This window comes from Plectropomus leopardus, chromosome 24 (genome assembly GCF_008729295.1).
Source record: "Plectropomus leopardus isolate mb chromosome 24, YSFRI_Pleo_2.0, whole genome shotgun sequence".
Classification (NCBI taxonomy): Eukaryota; Metazoa; Chordata; class Actinopteri; order Perciformes; family Serranidae; genus Plectropomus; species Plectropomus leopardus.
Genome location: NC_056486.1, coordinates 7219481 through 7233777, shown reverse-complemented (window position 1 = coordinate 7233777; position 14297 = coordinate 7219481). Strand labels below are relative to the sequence as shown.

At 40.3% G+C, this 14297-nt stretch overlaps 1 protein-coding gene across 1 annotated transcript in view; it reads right to left on the bottom strand.

Moving 5' to 3' along the window:
* Positions 1–771: 771 nt before the first annotated feature.
* Positions 772–14297, bottom strand: part of spega (striated muscle enriched protein kinase a) — an 85970-nt gene continuing 72444 nt past the window's right edge. Inside the window, 10 exon segments of the mRNA XM_042512895.1 lie at positions 772–1147; positions 1939–2088; positions 2833–2908; positions 3036–3259; positions 4138–4377; positions 5318–5945; positions 6406–6570; positions 8603–8725; positions 9941–10108; positions 11263–13969. Of these exon segments, the coding sequence (XP_042368829.1) occupies positions 910–1147; positions 1939–2088; positions 2833–2908; positions 3036–3259; positions 4138–4377; positions 5318–5945; positions 6406–6570; positions 8603–8725; positions 9941–10108; positions 11263–13969 (4719 nt within the window). The 3' untranslated portion in view covers positions 772–909.

Sequence of the window (14297 nt, the reverse complement as noted above, 5' to 3'; positions counted from 1 at the left end):
AGCAACCTGACCGACCGATGGGTAATACTGAGAAACCACAGCAATTTACCAGTGTATGACTTTTCAGAGTAAAATGTTATCTACATCACGGACTGCTTTTCATAGTTTATTACAGTTTGAACCACAGAACAAGAAGTACCAAAAATTCCTAGCTCACCCTAAAATTTTTACCGTGTGAATCTTAACACCAATCACAAAGACACTCCTTATTTTTATGTTTAATTTTTTTGCCTCGATGCTAACCCAAAAAGTGAAACAAAAATGCCTTCGCGCGCGCACGCACATGCAAATAAATTAACATGAAAAAAGTAAACGATTTCAATAAAAGAAAAAAAAGAATATTTTTGGTTTTGATTTTTAAAATGAAATGCAAAAAAAATAATAAAATAAAATAAAATTAGCAGCTTAAATCATGGTACATTCACATGAGTTGCTTACTACTAAGTTCAGTGACAAAAACAAGGTTGCGTAGTAGAAACGCTAATAATGTTCCAGGCTGATCGTGCAGAGTGGAGATGGAAATCTAAACCAAATATTAATGTGCAATTTCAGAATTCACAGAAATTGTGCAATCAATCAAAGAAAACCAAAGAACATCCCGTGTCCTTTCAGTGGATTAACAGCTTCAGAGCAGTTCATCAACCTCATGCACACGTAACGACTATCTGCTTCTTCTTCCCTTTGTGTTTTTGTTTCATCGCCTAGCATTGAATGTTAAAGTCTCCCAAAACAACACCTGGACTCCTGTCTTTTCTTTGGATATTTAAGCTATATCCAGCTGTCTGCCCGTCCCCTGTGCCGTAACCTGTGCCCGTTAGGCAGGCTGACGTTTTTTCATGCAGCGCTGGTTCACAGAGGTGTTTTGTGGCAGATCCAACTTATGTGTGGTGCTGCCTTTTCACCGTCATGTCACTTCGGGCTGGGAACATGCGGCGCAGTCCCGGGCACATGGGACTGGGGTGAGCTCTGGTAGGTGCGCAGCAGCACCTTGTGCTTGGTGGCGGCCTCTGTGCGGCGGCATTGTTGTTCCACCAGGAACTCTTTGAGTCGGCTGGAGGTGAAGGTGAGAGTCTGTCTCCTCAGCTTCATAAGGTAGGAGTCCTGCAGCCAGGCTTGTGTGAAGCAGTCTCGTGTAGTCGGACGCGCCCTGGAAATACACATAACATTACATTTTATATTTGCTATTACCGGATATTTGGGCTGGCATGATATCAGAATTTACATGGTCAAGAGACACCAACATAACAATATTATTGCCATGTCTGTAGAAAATATGGAGATGTTTATTATATTATGTTTATTGTGCATTTTGTCTTTTTTGGTGAACAAATTATTGTCAGAATACAAATGTAGGTAGATGGAGGGAAAGTCTGTAACAATAACCAAATGGAAATTATTTATTATTTATAAGTTCTGGATTATTTACACAATATTATCATGTATTTATTAGCAACATGATATCAATATTTCATTTTTAAATATCTAGGTTATCATTAATGTCGGCTTATAGCCGCACCCTCTCAGGAAGTGTAAAATCCAGTTGCAGGACTCGATTAGCATGTGTGTATATTTTATATTGTTATATGCAGTAGTTTAGTTTGGTATGTGAAGACTACAATATTTGGCCACTAGATGGTAGTGTAGGTCTTACAGTCTGTGACGTCACATTATGTGGTAGACAAAGGTATTTAAAGTCACGATGGAGGGGTAATTACCACAAAGCAAATAAGCAGTAAAGGTAAATTGGATCACTTCAAATTCACATCACATCACACCACAAAGTCATCAACGATCATGATTCTGCAATAAATTATACAACACTGTTTGGACATTCATTCATTTCCTGGATATGCATAAAGAACACCTTTCTACCTATGCAAGTGACTGTAAAGAATTAATTTTACTGACAGTCACAACACCAGTTTTTGGGGCACTCACCAGGGGTAACTGCTCAACATCTTCTTGAGAAAGGCGGAGGCACTTTGGGACACATTTGGGTACAGTTTCGTCGGGTCAAACTTAGCCATCAGGATTTTGGATTCGACTTGTTGAGGGTCTTTATCTTCGAAGGGAAGTCGACCACTAAGCCTGGTTTTAAACATAGAACAAGAATTAGCGCTTCACTGTTGTATGCCTCTGCAAACCACTCAAGTTTCAGCTACAGTTTACATCTGTGTCTGTGAAAACATGGACGCTTCACATCCATCATCAAGACAAGATGGACACCCAAGATTAGTTTTTTGGATATAAAATATCATGGCTTCATCATTTTATCCTATTAGACACTTGCGTGAAAATGGTCATAATTACCATATGAGTTCTTGTGTTATGGTCAAAAACATGGCCATGACCTTTGACCACTAAATTCCGATCGGTTCATCCTTATGTCCTGGTCTGCCTCTGGTGTTTCCGCACTTATGGAAGCATTTCCTCAGTTTCTGCTTTTAATACGTACTCCAGTTTTTTAGTGCTTTACTTAATCACAAAGTCTTGTTTTTATGAATGTTTATGTGTGTGTTTGTATTTATAAGTTCATTGCTGTTTCTAATTGAATTAATGATTGATTAATGGTTGTAAAAAAAAAAAATCCTTCACGGTGTTCCTGAGATATCGCGTCTACAAGAATGGGACAGTCACACTGACCTTGACTCCTGACCTCTGAACACTAAAAACTAATCAGTTCAGTGATTAGTCCAAGAGGAAGTTTGTACCAAATTTAAAGATATTCCTTTGAGGAATTCATAAGATATCACATTCATGAGAAAGGGAAATATTATTTATGTGATGTCATGAAATATATTGAAGGAAATTCCAAAGGGACGTTTCACTTACATAATGTGGGCGACAACGCCAACAGTCCAAATATCCGCAGGAGGACCGACAACTTCACCTTTTACCATCTCAGGAGCTTGGAACACATTTGTGAAGATGATGAAAATTTAGAAACAGTCTTCTTTTTGCAGAAATAGTAGAAAGTTTGCTTTAAATTTTGGATTTAGGGACAATGTTATGTCAGTAGATGTTGTTGTCCTTACCCATGTACTCCAGAGTTCCTGCTCCTGAGTCCTGGCGTTTGAGGATGAGAGGGTTGAAGTGCTGAGCACTTCCAAAGTCCACAATCTTGACTGCGTTGAGGTTGGTCACCATGATGTTGTCAGGCTTGAGGTCCAGGTGGAGGACGCGGCGGTTGTGAAGGTATTCGACTCCCTGGAGGATCTGGACCAGGTAACCCACCACGTCATCCTCGGAGTAACGAAACCTGTCAAGAGGAGGAAAAAAAAAACATTTTCATTACGTCAAATCCTCTGACTGAAAATGTATGAGTACGACACTGTTGGCAACTTTCACTGAATAAATAAATGCTAAATAAAAAACAGCAATTTGATATATTCATGTACAAACACACAATAAATAAAAATAAACACAAAAATTAATTAGATGATATAATTTACAGTGATATGAATAAAAAATATCACGTGTGTCCAACTTTATCCCACCGTTTCGTCAACATAATATATTGTTGAAAACCAAATTAATGTGTTTAAATTTCCCTAGGGAATTGCAGAACAGAATACAATATTCTGCTTTTTTTATTTTTTAAATGTTTTTTTTTTTTTTTTGCCTTAAATGTTTCCATTAAAAATATTTGATTTTTTTTATTACTTCTTATACTCTGTTATTTTATTATATTTTCTAATATTTTTTATATTTTCTATTTTTTGTTATTTTGTTTGTTGTGGAGCCTCCCAGCAAAAACTACTTCACACAATTATACTTGTATAACCCAAGTAACAAATCAATATCTTGAATCATGAATTCAGTCTGCCTTTATATTTGCAATTATTATCATACAAATAAATATAGATAAATAAAACATATCCACTTTAAATAATTAACAATCATAACATCAGTAAAGTATTACTGAACCACTGACTTAAAGCAGCTAAAGTAAAACTTGGTTTCACTATCAAAGGAAAAGTTGATCTAAAGGACAATCAGTCTTCATTTAAATTATTGTTGCTCAACCCACCGAGCAAACTGCCTCTAAGAAGATAAAGGTCTCCTCTCTGTCCCCTGCTGTGTATGTCTGTCTGAGTTTGTGTCTCTCAGTATGAGCTGACACGTCCACCCTCCTACCTGTCGATGAGGCTGAACAGCAGCTCTTTGCCCGTGCAGTACTCAGCCACCAGCACCAGGTAGCGCGGCGTGACGTAGGCTTCGTGCAGAGCCATGACCTTTTCGTTGTGCAGGGATTTCAGGATCTCGTACTCCTTCAGGACTTCCTGCTTGTTCTCCTGGTTGTAGGAGATTATCTTGGCCATGTAGATTTTGCCCGTCGTGTTCTCACGGCACTCTCGGATGACTCCAAAACGACCCCTGAAAAAAAAAAAGATCAATCTTATCAAGACGGTTCAATATGTTGTCTTGTCTGTTTAGGAAATGTTTCTTTCTTAAACAACCATATCATTATGACATATATATCACTCTTGCTCTTTATCATCATGAAGGATATCAACAACCACCGAAGGTTTTATATGGTTGTTAGGAGGCAAATATTTTCAAACTGGAGCCCCAAAAAGCCTAAATTTTATACTGATATTTATCATAAGTTGAATTTAACCAAAAAATTTAAAAAAAATATGAGCAAATGTCCCCAAAATAGTAGTTTCAGCATAGTGGAAATTTGAAAGTGCAATTAGACCATCAGGTCGTAAAGCAGTGCATAAAAAGCAGAATTAATTAACTTCAACAGCTCCTGGAGTCTGCTTTGTGCAGGCTTTACTGCAGGTTTTACAGACTGGCAACACTGGACGTCTTTAGTAAAATCCTCCTTTAGAGAACAAATGGTTCAAATCTAAAACAAAAAATAACCAGTTAAGAATTAACTAGTTAATGGGCCTCATGCAGAAAGTGATCTACAGACACATTTTCAAGTACTGCTTGTAGTCAAATGATTGACCGAAAAAAAAAAGTGGTTCCAGCTTCCTTAAATATAATGACTTGCTACTTTTTTTAATTGAGTAATTCTGATTATTTTTATTTATTAGATTAATTAAAAATGTTCTGCACTGAGTGTTTCTAATTTTAATACTTAGATAAAATGTCCTGATTTTACTTAGAATTATTTTCGTACCTCTTCACATAAATAGAAAAGCATTTTAAAAGGACGTTGCTGCACGAGCCCCATCAGCTACATCATATTGCAGTACAGGCCAAAAAAATAACCAAAAATGATTATCTTACAAAAGCCTTAAACATGATGTTTCTAATTATTTTTAGCCACTATTTTTCACTGAAATATCAGTGTGTGTTTCACCTTGCTTTTTCATCCAGGAAAGTGTATGGTTTCTGTGGCACCCCCTGTCGTAGAGCCGTGGAGGGCGTAGTGCGTCCTGTTGGTGCGCTTCTGGTGGGGGTACTGGCCCCATCACCTATGGGGCTCAGGCTGGAGGCCTGGAGCACTTGTGGGGAGAAGGAGACAGCTGTCGGAGTCACCCGAGCAGTGACGGTGGTGGTGGGGACGTACGTGGGCACAGACGCCACTGTTGGTTTGGTTGGCGTTGATGGCGGGGTGACAAGAGGGGGTGGTGGTGACACTGGTGGGCTCTGAGTCATGGGCGACACAATGTTGATTGGACTCTGGGGTTTCGGGAGGACAAAAGGTGGAGGTGGTTTGACTGTGGGGGAGGAGGGAAGAGAGGAGGTTGATTTTGGGGCGTTCTCCGTGGTTGCGACCGTGCTGGAAGGCAGAGAGGGCAGAGGGGTGGGAGTGACCAAAGGTGTAGATGCTGAGGGTGGAGGAGAGGTGGAGGTGATGGTGGAGGCAGTTATCCTGGGAGCGCTTTTCTGGACTGGTTTGAGAGAAGGCACGGTCACTGAGGAGGTGACAACAGGAGGAGCGGGAACTGTTTTTACAACGGCCACAGCAGGTGAGGCTCCTCCACCTGTGACAACAGAATAAATACATTCAAAAAACACACCAGTGTAAACTGTTATCTCTTTCCAGTACAGCACTTACATGCTGCATTATATTTAACTCTCTAAAAGCTGAGCAAATTAATTTCTTTAGAAAGCACTGGAAAAAAATGCAATGAGCAACTTGGCAAGGAATGTCCTGCAGACTGCAAGAAATCAGTAGATTCAGAAAATGTAATTATAACCATAATTACATTATTATACAGTATATTGAAAAGTCATTTCCTTTTTTAACTATTCTTTTTTTCCAGGAATTTTTATTTTATTTATTTCATTTTTACTGATTTCTTGCTCATTTTTGGGTCATATCTTCTCATGTTGCTCATTGGCTTCTTATCATGTTTTTTTAACGAAATCAAACCAGTTTGGTTTGTTTTCAAAGAGTTAACTCTCTCTCAATAATTTACACTTTGCGTCCATACACACTACCTGTTGAGTCCAGGCTGACTGGAGCGGAGCTGTTGCTGTGTGGTCCCTGTCCTGCCCTGTTCACACAGGCGACGCGGAACCGAAAGGCGCCGCCTGGTGGCAGGTCGGTCACGTTGTAGTAGCAGTCGACGACGCCAGTGGCGACCGTCAGCCAGTTCGGATCCCCTGCAGGACAGAGGGTCTGTATGATGATTTTGCTGTGATCTCCATGTAAAGAGCATTGAGCTATGCAACCACATTCTGGATATTTGTCAATATTTAAGTTTAAGCATCATCATGTTCTTACACGGCGACAGTCTATGAGGAGCCAATCAGACGCGAGGGACTGCACATCCTCATTTACATAAACTGAGCTACAATAAAGGTATTACAAGGAGGGGAGTTTGTTTTTCACTGCAACAGTTACTGAAATAAATTACAATTGCAGTCAATTTGTGATATAATTATATACTTTTTCAGTAACTGTAACTGATTACAATTACACGTATTTTGTAATCTAATTACAATTTCAGTAATCATAACTGATTAATGCTGTATTTATTTTGTCATTATAATTTTTTCAGTAACTGACACTAGTTACAATAACATTTACTTTGTAAATTGATCATGCATTTTTTATTTATCTCTAGCTGTAACTGATTAAAATAACATTTATTTTATAATATAAGGAAACATTATTTCTGTTACTTTAACAGATAACAATTATATATATATATTCTCCCTCACTGTAACTGATAAACATAAAAACATATTACATATATTTTAAAACTTAATCATATTGAACTGGTTACATTTAACCCCAGCTTTTTATTTCCCCCTTTTCTTACCTCATTTTTGTTATTTGTGTGTTTATAAAACATTTATCATTTATCAGAGCATATGTTTTGATATGTTGTTAGAATATTTAATGGTGAGATAAATGGTTACTTATGTACAGGAATTTTGTTTAATATATTGGATTTAGTGGCATCTAGTGGTGAAGTTGCAGAACTGAAATTCTCCCATGTCCCAAACGTGTAGGACAGAGAACACTGTGGCCGATGTGAAAATATGAATAATCCTATCTAGAGTGCGTGTTTGGTTTGTCCACACTGGGCTACTGTAGAACAACACGGCAGACTCCATAGGAAAGGACCTACTCCATATGTAGACGCAGATAGCTCATTCTAAGATAAGAACACAGCAATTCTTAGTTTCAGGTAATTTTAAATCAATAAAAACATAGTTATGAATGTTTTATTCAATTTCTACTAATATATCGCCCTAAATCCTACATAATGTACCTTTAAATGTATGCATATTGGATATAAATGTATTGTTTGTGATATTTTTAAGAGGATAAAGGTGATTCTTGAGAGAATAAAGGATCAAATAAGTCAAAGTTAAAGCTCCTTTCAGCTGAAAGTGGTGTGTTAGAAGTCCCATATTGAACACCAGATGGCGGTGTTGTCAAACTTATGGAAAATCTGGACATGCACAAAGAAAAATGTTATACAAAAACAAACATGTTAAAATGTTATACAAAAACAAACAAGTTAATGCTCAGTTTACCTGCTGAAAAATCACCTGTCACAGTGTGCAGGTACGCTGAAAGCTAAGTGAATTAAAATGTAAATGAGGTAGTGACGCATTATTCTGTAAGCACCTACATCAATGAAGGATAAATTTGGAATGAAACGACAAGCTGACAAATGCCTAACTGAAATCTATCAGACCAGAAACTTCTATAAATATTCACAAACTCCAAAATCTGCTACTCCAACTTAGTGTGACTTCATTTTCATCCACCACATTATGAGATAATGATGATTCATCGTGCATAATGACATAAAGCTGTGACAGCAGCACTGATACAGTCACTATTCCCTCGCGGCCTGACTCATTTTCTCTGTCGAAGTGGTGTCTTTGGATTTGGAAACTTATTTCCCCGAGCGCTCTCTGCAGACGGCACAAAGCCAAACATTGTTAAAGCTTTTTAAACATACTCCTCGGAGCTTGACACCTTGAGTTTAATTTCATTTTGCGTCATGTGACTAAAACACATAACACTGACAATAAAACACAAAGGAAATGTCATTTTAAAACCATCAAATAACAGCACAGGATTTCACAACTTATTTGATATTTTTTGGATAAGCTGAATGCTGCTAAATGATGAATAAAAAAAGGCAGGGAGGGGATTTTACTACTCACTTACCTTCTGATTTTCTCTCCAGGGTGTAGCTGCATGGAGGCTTGGTGTCTGCTGGCTTCCAGAGCACCAGGGCGGTGTTGTTGTAAGTTTGCGGGACTTCAGGGGTCCCTGGCCGTTTTGGGACACCTTAAGAAGGGCAAGATTGAGAGGTGGAAATGGAGAGCAAAAAAGAACAAATTAGTTGACATGGCATACAGACACACATTAAAACTAACAGCAGACTTTTTTTACTGCACATCCCGGAGGCCAGTTGTCAGTCAGTGCTCTTCTGACATTTGGTTAAATTGTTTGACTTCTTGTAGCTGGGGGGTGTCTGTTTAATCATCGTCACTCATGCTTGATTAATGTAGTTTTTTCACTTTTTTTTCCCCCAAACTCCAATGTTTGACTTTCATGGGAAAGACATATAAGGCCCTCTGTATTTAGAGCAGCATGTATAGAGCAGTCTGCATTATAATTCTGTTTAATCAGTCACTGATTCTGTATGTTCATTTATGTTCACTGAGATTCAAGATACCACAGAAAAGGGTATTCATGAGCATTGCCCAGAATACAAAAACAATCCAGATGACGAGTTTGTTGTCACACCAAACCAAATTTGACACAAATAGTGTTCTTCCTTAATTCCAAAATGCATTTCCCATTTAGCCCGTGCGCCGGCAGGAACAATGGAGCCAATGCTTGAGGCGAGATAAGCTGTCTGAAGTATTTTTCACACTGCTGATAGATTACCAAGGGAAGACAAATAGCATCAGTGGTTGAGATTAAAAAAACTACAAGTCCAAAGCCATAACAAATAAAGTTCAAATGCAATCGATTGCATCTGACATCTGAGAAATATATTTCCCGCTGTCGCCTCAAAAGCCTCATTATTATTGTTGCGTCTGTGAGCAGCATTGGCAGAATCTGAGCACTGCTGTTCTCATTACACACTGTTTGTGCAAAGGCATGAATGGAGTCTTGATCTGCCACAGACAATTTTAAATCGCAGGAAGCATCATTTGTTCTTATTACATGATGAATAGAAGAAGAGCCAAAAATCCATTTAGTTAATTTACTGTAAAGTTAATCTCTTGGCATTAATATTCATTTCAACTGTATCAATATTCATACCATTCTTCCTGCAATTAAAACTGAATTATGTAAAATACATCACATCATGGTGATAATTAGTGTGTGTCCGTGAAAGGCAAAGGAGCAGCTGTGCCTCTGGCGAAATGACTCCCTCCATGTTGTAATTTGCAGCGTTAATGAATTATGTTTTCCAACTCCCATTTTCCCCATTCTATACAACAACAACATTATTTAAATCGCTTTTTGAATACTGAATGAGCTACTTACAAGCTATGGACAATGTGCAGGAGGTGGTTATGGTGGCAATGGGGTTGGTCGCCACACATTCGTAAACTCCAGCGTCTCTCCGGCTGGACTTCATGATACTGAGAAGCTGCCTGCCGTCTGGGTGGGACATCAGGTTGATTCTGTCATCCACCTCCAGCGGTTTTCGATCTGGAAGACATAAAAAATTTACAGTGTCTATTTGAACCAGGGTGAGAACAGTCAGCTAATGACACCCCTCCCTGCGACGCGTTGTTATGGATCCCACTGCGGGCTGAGATTGGCTAGTATTGGTCACATTGATGCATTGAGATTGGAAGTGGTCAGGATTAGGGCAAGCAAATCAATAATCGCAGATATTCTAAGATTAAAATAGTAAATTTTACGAGAAAAAACTCACAACTATACTGCCAGAAAGTCAGGTGACCAAGAACAAGTGACAAAGTCAAAAAAGTTGTAAGATGTGTTGGGTGACTGGGTCAAGCAAAAGAGCAAAGGACTTTCACACAGGAGTCCTGTGCAAGTTGGCATGTTATTTTTAGAGTAAGGACACATTTAAGCGCAACATTAGATACGTACATCGACATGGACGGAGCCTTTAGTCCATACTCTGTGTTCATTGTGACTGTAATTGTGGATATTTTTTGAAAGCTTACGGATATGGACGAAACCGAGCAGTACCACTGGAAATTGCGGGGACAGTGTAGTCCAAGTGAGATACGACAAAGGGGACGACAAAACATTTTTAAAAAGTGTAATGGAACAAATTAGTAAAAGAGTTCTCCGTCCACATGTCGCCATGTATTAAATGGCCTCACAGGCCACGCCTCATTTTATTTCCATGTATTTGTGGTTTGATTGCTTTTATTGTTTCTGATGTTCTATTTCTTTGTATTATTTTATATTGACATTATGCGTCCTGCATCTTGCATTATCTGTCCTCTGGTTTAAATTGTATCCTAACTCTATCCTAGTTTCTTCTCGCTTGTGTTTAGTAGGACTGTTTGGCTTTCTGTTGTTGTATCGCTGTTTATGTATCCCATTTCTGCTTTTCTTTGTAAACTCAATGAGCCCTTAGTTGGCTTATGATTTTCAGTTTTTATGATGCTGCTGAATGCACACTGTGTACATAAACTTAGCAGAATAATTACATAGACACATTAATATCATATTTGATGTTGCTAGGATGTCCAGGAAAACACCCATGTGTAACTCACATTATTGACTAAAGATATCTGGGTGCAAACAGTATCTGCAAAAACTTTAAGCAACTGAACGGCAGTTTCTTGGATGAAACCACAAAACATTTGGGCAAATTAAAATACCTTTTGTCCATGTGATTTCTGGATGCGGACTTCCAGCTGGAAGGCAGCTGAGAGTGACAGGTTCCCCCTCCAATAAGACGTGATCTTTCAGTTTGATGTGGAACACGGGGGCAAAATCTGAAGGAGAGCGGATGAACTGCTGGTTTACTGAGGAACCCTCGTCTTTGTGGACCATTGAAGGCAGATCAGATTGCGAGGGCATTTTGTCTTTCTTGCTCCTTGTCAAACCCCACCTGTCCCACCTCGATCGCCTGTCAGTCTCTGAGGCTTTTTCGGAATGGATGCTAGAAGTGGAATCCACTGATTCCTTGGATGCAGCAGCGCCGGTCTGTTTTGCGAGTTGATTCTCAGGGATGCCCATTCCTTTCAGTCCTCGCCCCTCCGATTGGGAATGACGATGGCGGGTAAACAAAGGTGTCCTTTTTCCCTCCTCACCTTCTTTTCTCTCTTCGGACTGACTGCGGATTTTCGAGGAAATTCCAGCCACTTTGTTCTCAAACTTATTTCGCATTGCCAAAACAGGGGAATCAGTGACTTTCTTCAAATCCTTTTGCAGCAGATCTTTCTGACTTCCCCCGGCATCTTTCCTCTCCTCTGACTGGGTCCGAATTTTGGCAGAGATTCCAGCCACTTTGGACTCAAACTTGCGCCTCATTGCAGAGACCGATGACTCTTCAGCTTTTCTTTGTTCTCTCTCTTCGAGCTGCCTCTGTGCACTGTTCAGCTCCTTTGTATCCAGGGACTTACTGCGACCAATAGCCCATGAAACCCTCTTGCTTACAGCTGTTTCCTGCACATCCTGATTCTTCTCCTCCTTTGATTTCTCACCCTTCTTATCAACGGATGTTGATCTCTTGGCCCTCAAGGAAAACCGCCCGATTAGGCCGAGGCCTGTTTCCTTATCGTCTCCCCTTAAATCTTGAACAGATTTGGATTTCTCCTGCAGTCCTTTTGATACAATTTCAAGAGGTGCCCCCCTCGGCCCTGGCCTGTAAATCTCTTCACCTCCGTCGCCTCCTTTTCGGGTTAGTACAGGTGATTTCTCCTCTGATTTGTTCCTGGTCAGTTTTCGAAGACCACGGGTCAAAGACGACTCCCGCTTCTTGAACCTGGCTTCAAAGACCTCCTCTGAGTCGATGTCTTTAATGTCGGTTCGGAGCACAGGCTGGCGGGGGGCGGCAGCAAGATCAGGGTTTGACGATGTGGAAACAGAACCAGGAGATCGATCAGCAGTTGCTACTTTTGCAAATACTGCGGGATGTTCAGGTAATGCAGGGATTTCTATAGAGTTTGTATCATTCCGTGTGGCTGTAGCAGCTGGGTGTTTGCTTTGGGCCTCGTCAGATGGTTGAGACGGCACTGCAACAGCTTGAACAACACTTGCATACGCAGGTGATGGTCTACTATTCTGCGTTCCATCTTGCTTTGTCTCCTGATCGTCTTTCTTCTCTTCGTCTTCATCATCCTCCTCTATTACAATTATAGGAGTAATTATAGAGGGTGATCTTGACTCAGACTCTACTTGATCTGTCTTTTCTAACTGGTTTTTGGTCCTTTTCTCTGTCATCCCACCCATGTTCCTCTCATTCATACTTTGCATATCTTCATGTTCTTTCACATTGTTCTGTTTTTGCTCTTGGTCCAAGCTTCCTGGGAGGATAAAGGAAGCCTTCTGTTTAGGTGAAGCAGACTCCAGAGTTATTTGTTCTGCGAGTGCGGACATTGAGGTTGCCTCCTGGAGCTTTTTCCCTTCTATGCTACCATTACCAAATGATGGGATCTCTAAGGGGGCTCCAAATCGCCGGTGTAGGGGCATTGGCTCAGAATCTCCTTGAGTGAAGGAGGCGCTTTTACGAAAAACTTTGGTCTTTGGTGTGTCCTCTCCAGCGCTCTCTGAAGACGCTGCTCTTGTGAGTGTCAGTTGCCCCGCTTTGGATCTCCTCAAATTCCGATCAAGAGACCCCGTCCGCCTCTCGTCTTCCATGCCGAGTGTTTCAAACAAGGGCCCTCGCAGGCCGCTCATCTTTTTGTCCACATTTCCTCCCCTGAGCAGCCGCTGTCTCATCAGCTCCAGTTTTAGGGCATAATCCTCCTGGCTTAACTTTGCCGCCCCCGGGCTTGGACTGCGATTGGGTAGCTCCATAGAAACAGCCTTTTTTAGGCTCTTGTTACTTGCTTCTGAGTCCTTGTTTGCATTTTCGTCTTCTGGGTCAATGTGGAGCAGTAGTGCTGAATCAGCAGAGCTGCCTCTCCTCATGGTTGCCCTCCTGGCTTTTGTTTGTGATTCCTCCGACTCCACACTCGATCCTTTTTTAAGGGGAGCTCGTTTTGTCTTTTCCATTTTCTCCTCATCTGGGGTTTCCTCTTCATCTTTCTCCCTTTTACTAGCCCCTCCTCTCGTACCTGCCACCTCCATGCTCTCCTTTGTCCTTGTCCCATTAGCAGGAGCACTGGTATACACAGTTACATCGTCGTCCCCCGGGATCTCATTAAGAGACACCCTGGAACCAGAAAACACCATGGACAGCGGCATAGGAATGAAGGGAAGCTCATCCACATCTGCATCTGAGTCAGAGGAAGAGGAGGGTGGTGGGGAGCCTTCTTTTAAATGGCGGGCCACAGCGATAGAGACGTGGTTGGACGAATCATTCAAGAGTTCTGGGATCGACCGCATCACCATTTTGGATTTGTAGCTGATGAGTGAACGCTGAAAAAAAAGACAATAGAGGAAAGTGTGAGGAAGTTTATATTAAATTTCCCTACATATTTACCATATGCTCTAGTCTGAGTCTGTAATAAACATTTCTGGATGAAATAGATAGTGTTTGTTGGTTTTGGTTGAACAAAAACTTCTCCAGTGAGAGAAATTTTATCCAGCCACCTTTGGAGGTTTATCACTTTGAGACTTGAGCAAATTAGCTTGATTTCATTCAAAAAACATGGGAAGAAGGTAATAAGCAACAAAAAATAAAATTACCCCAAAATTAGCAATTAATTAGAAAAAAGTTACCTGAGAATTAGTTAAAAAAAGATCA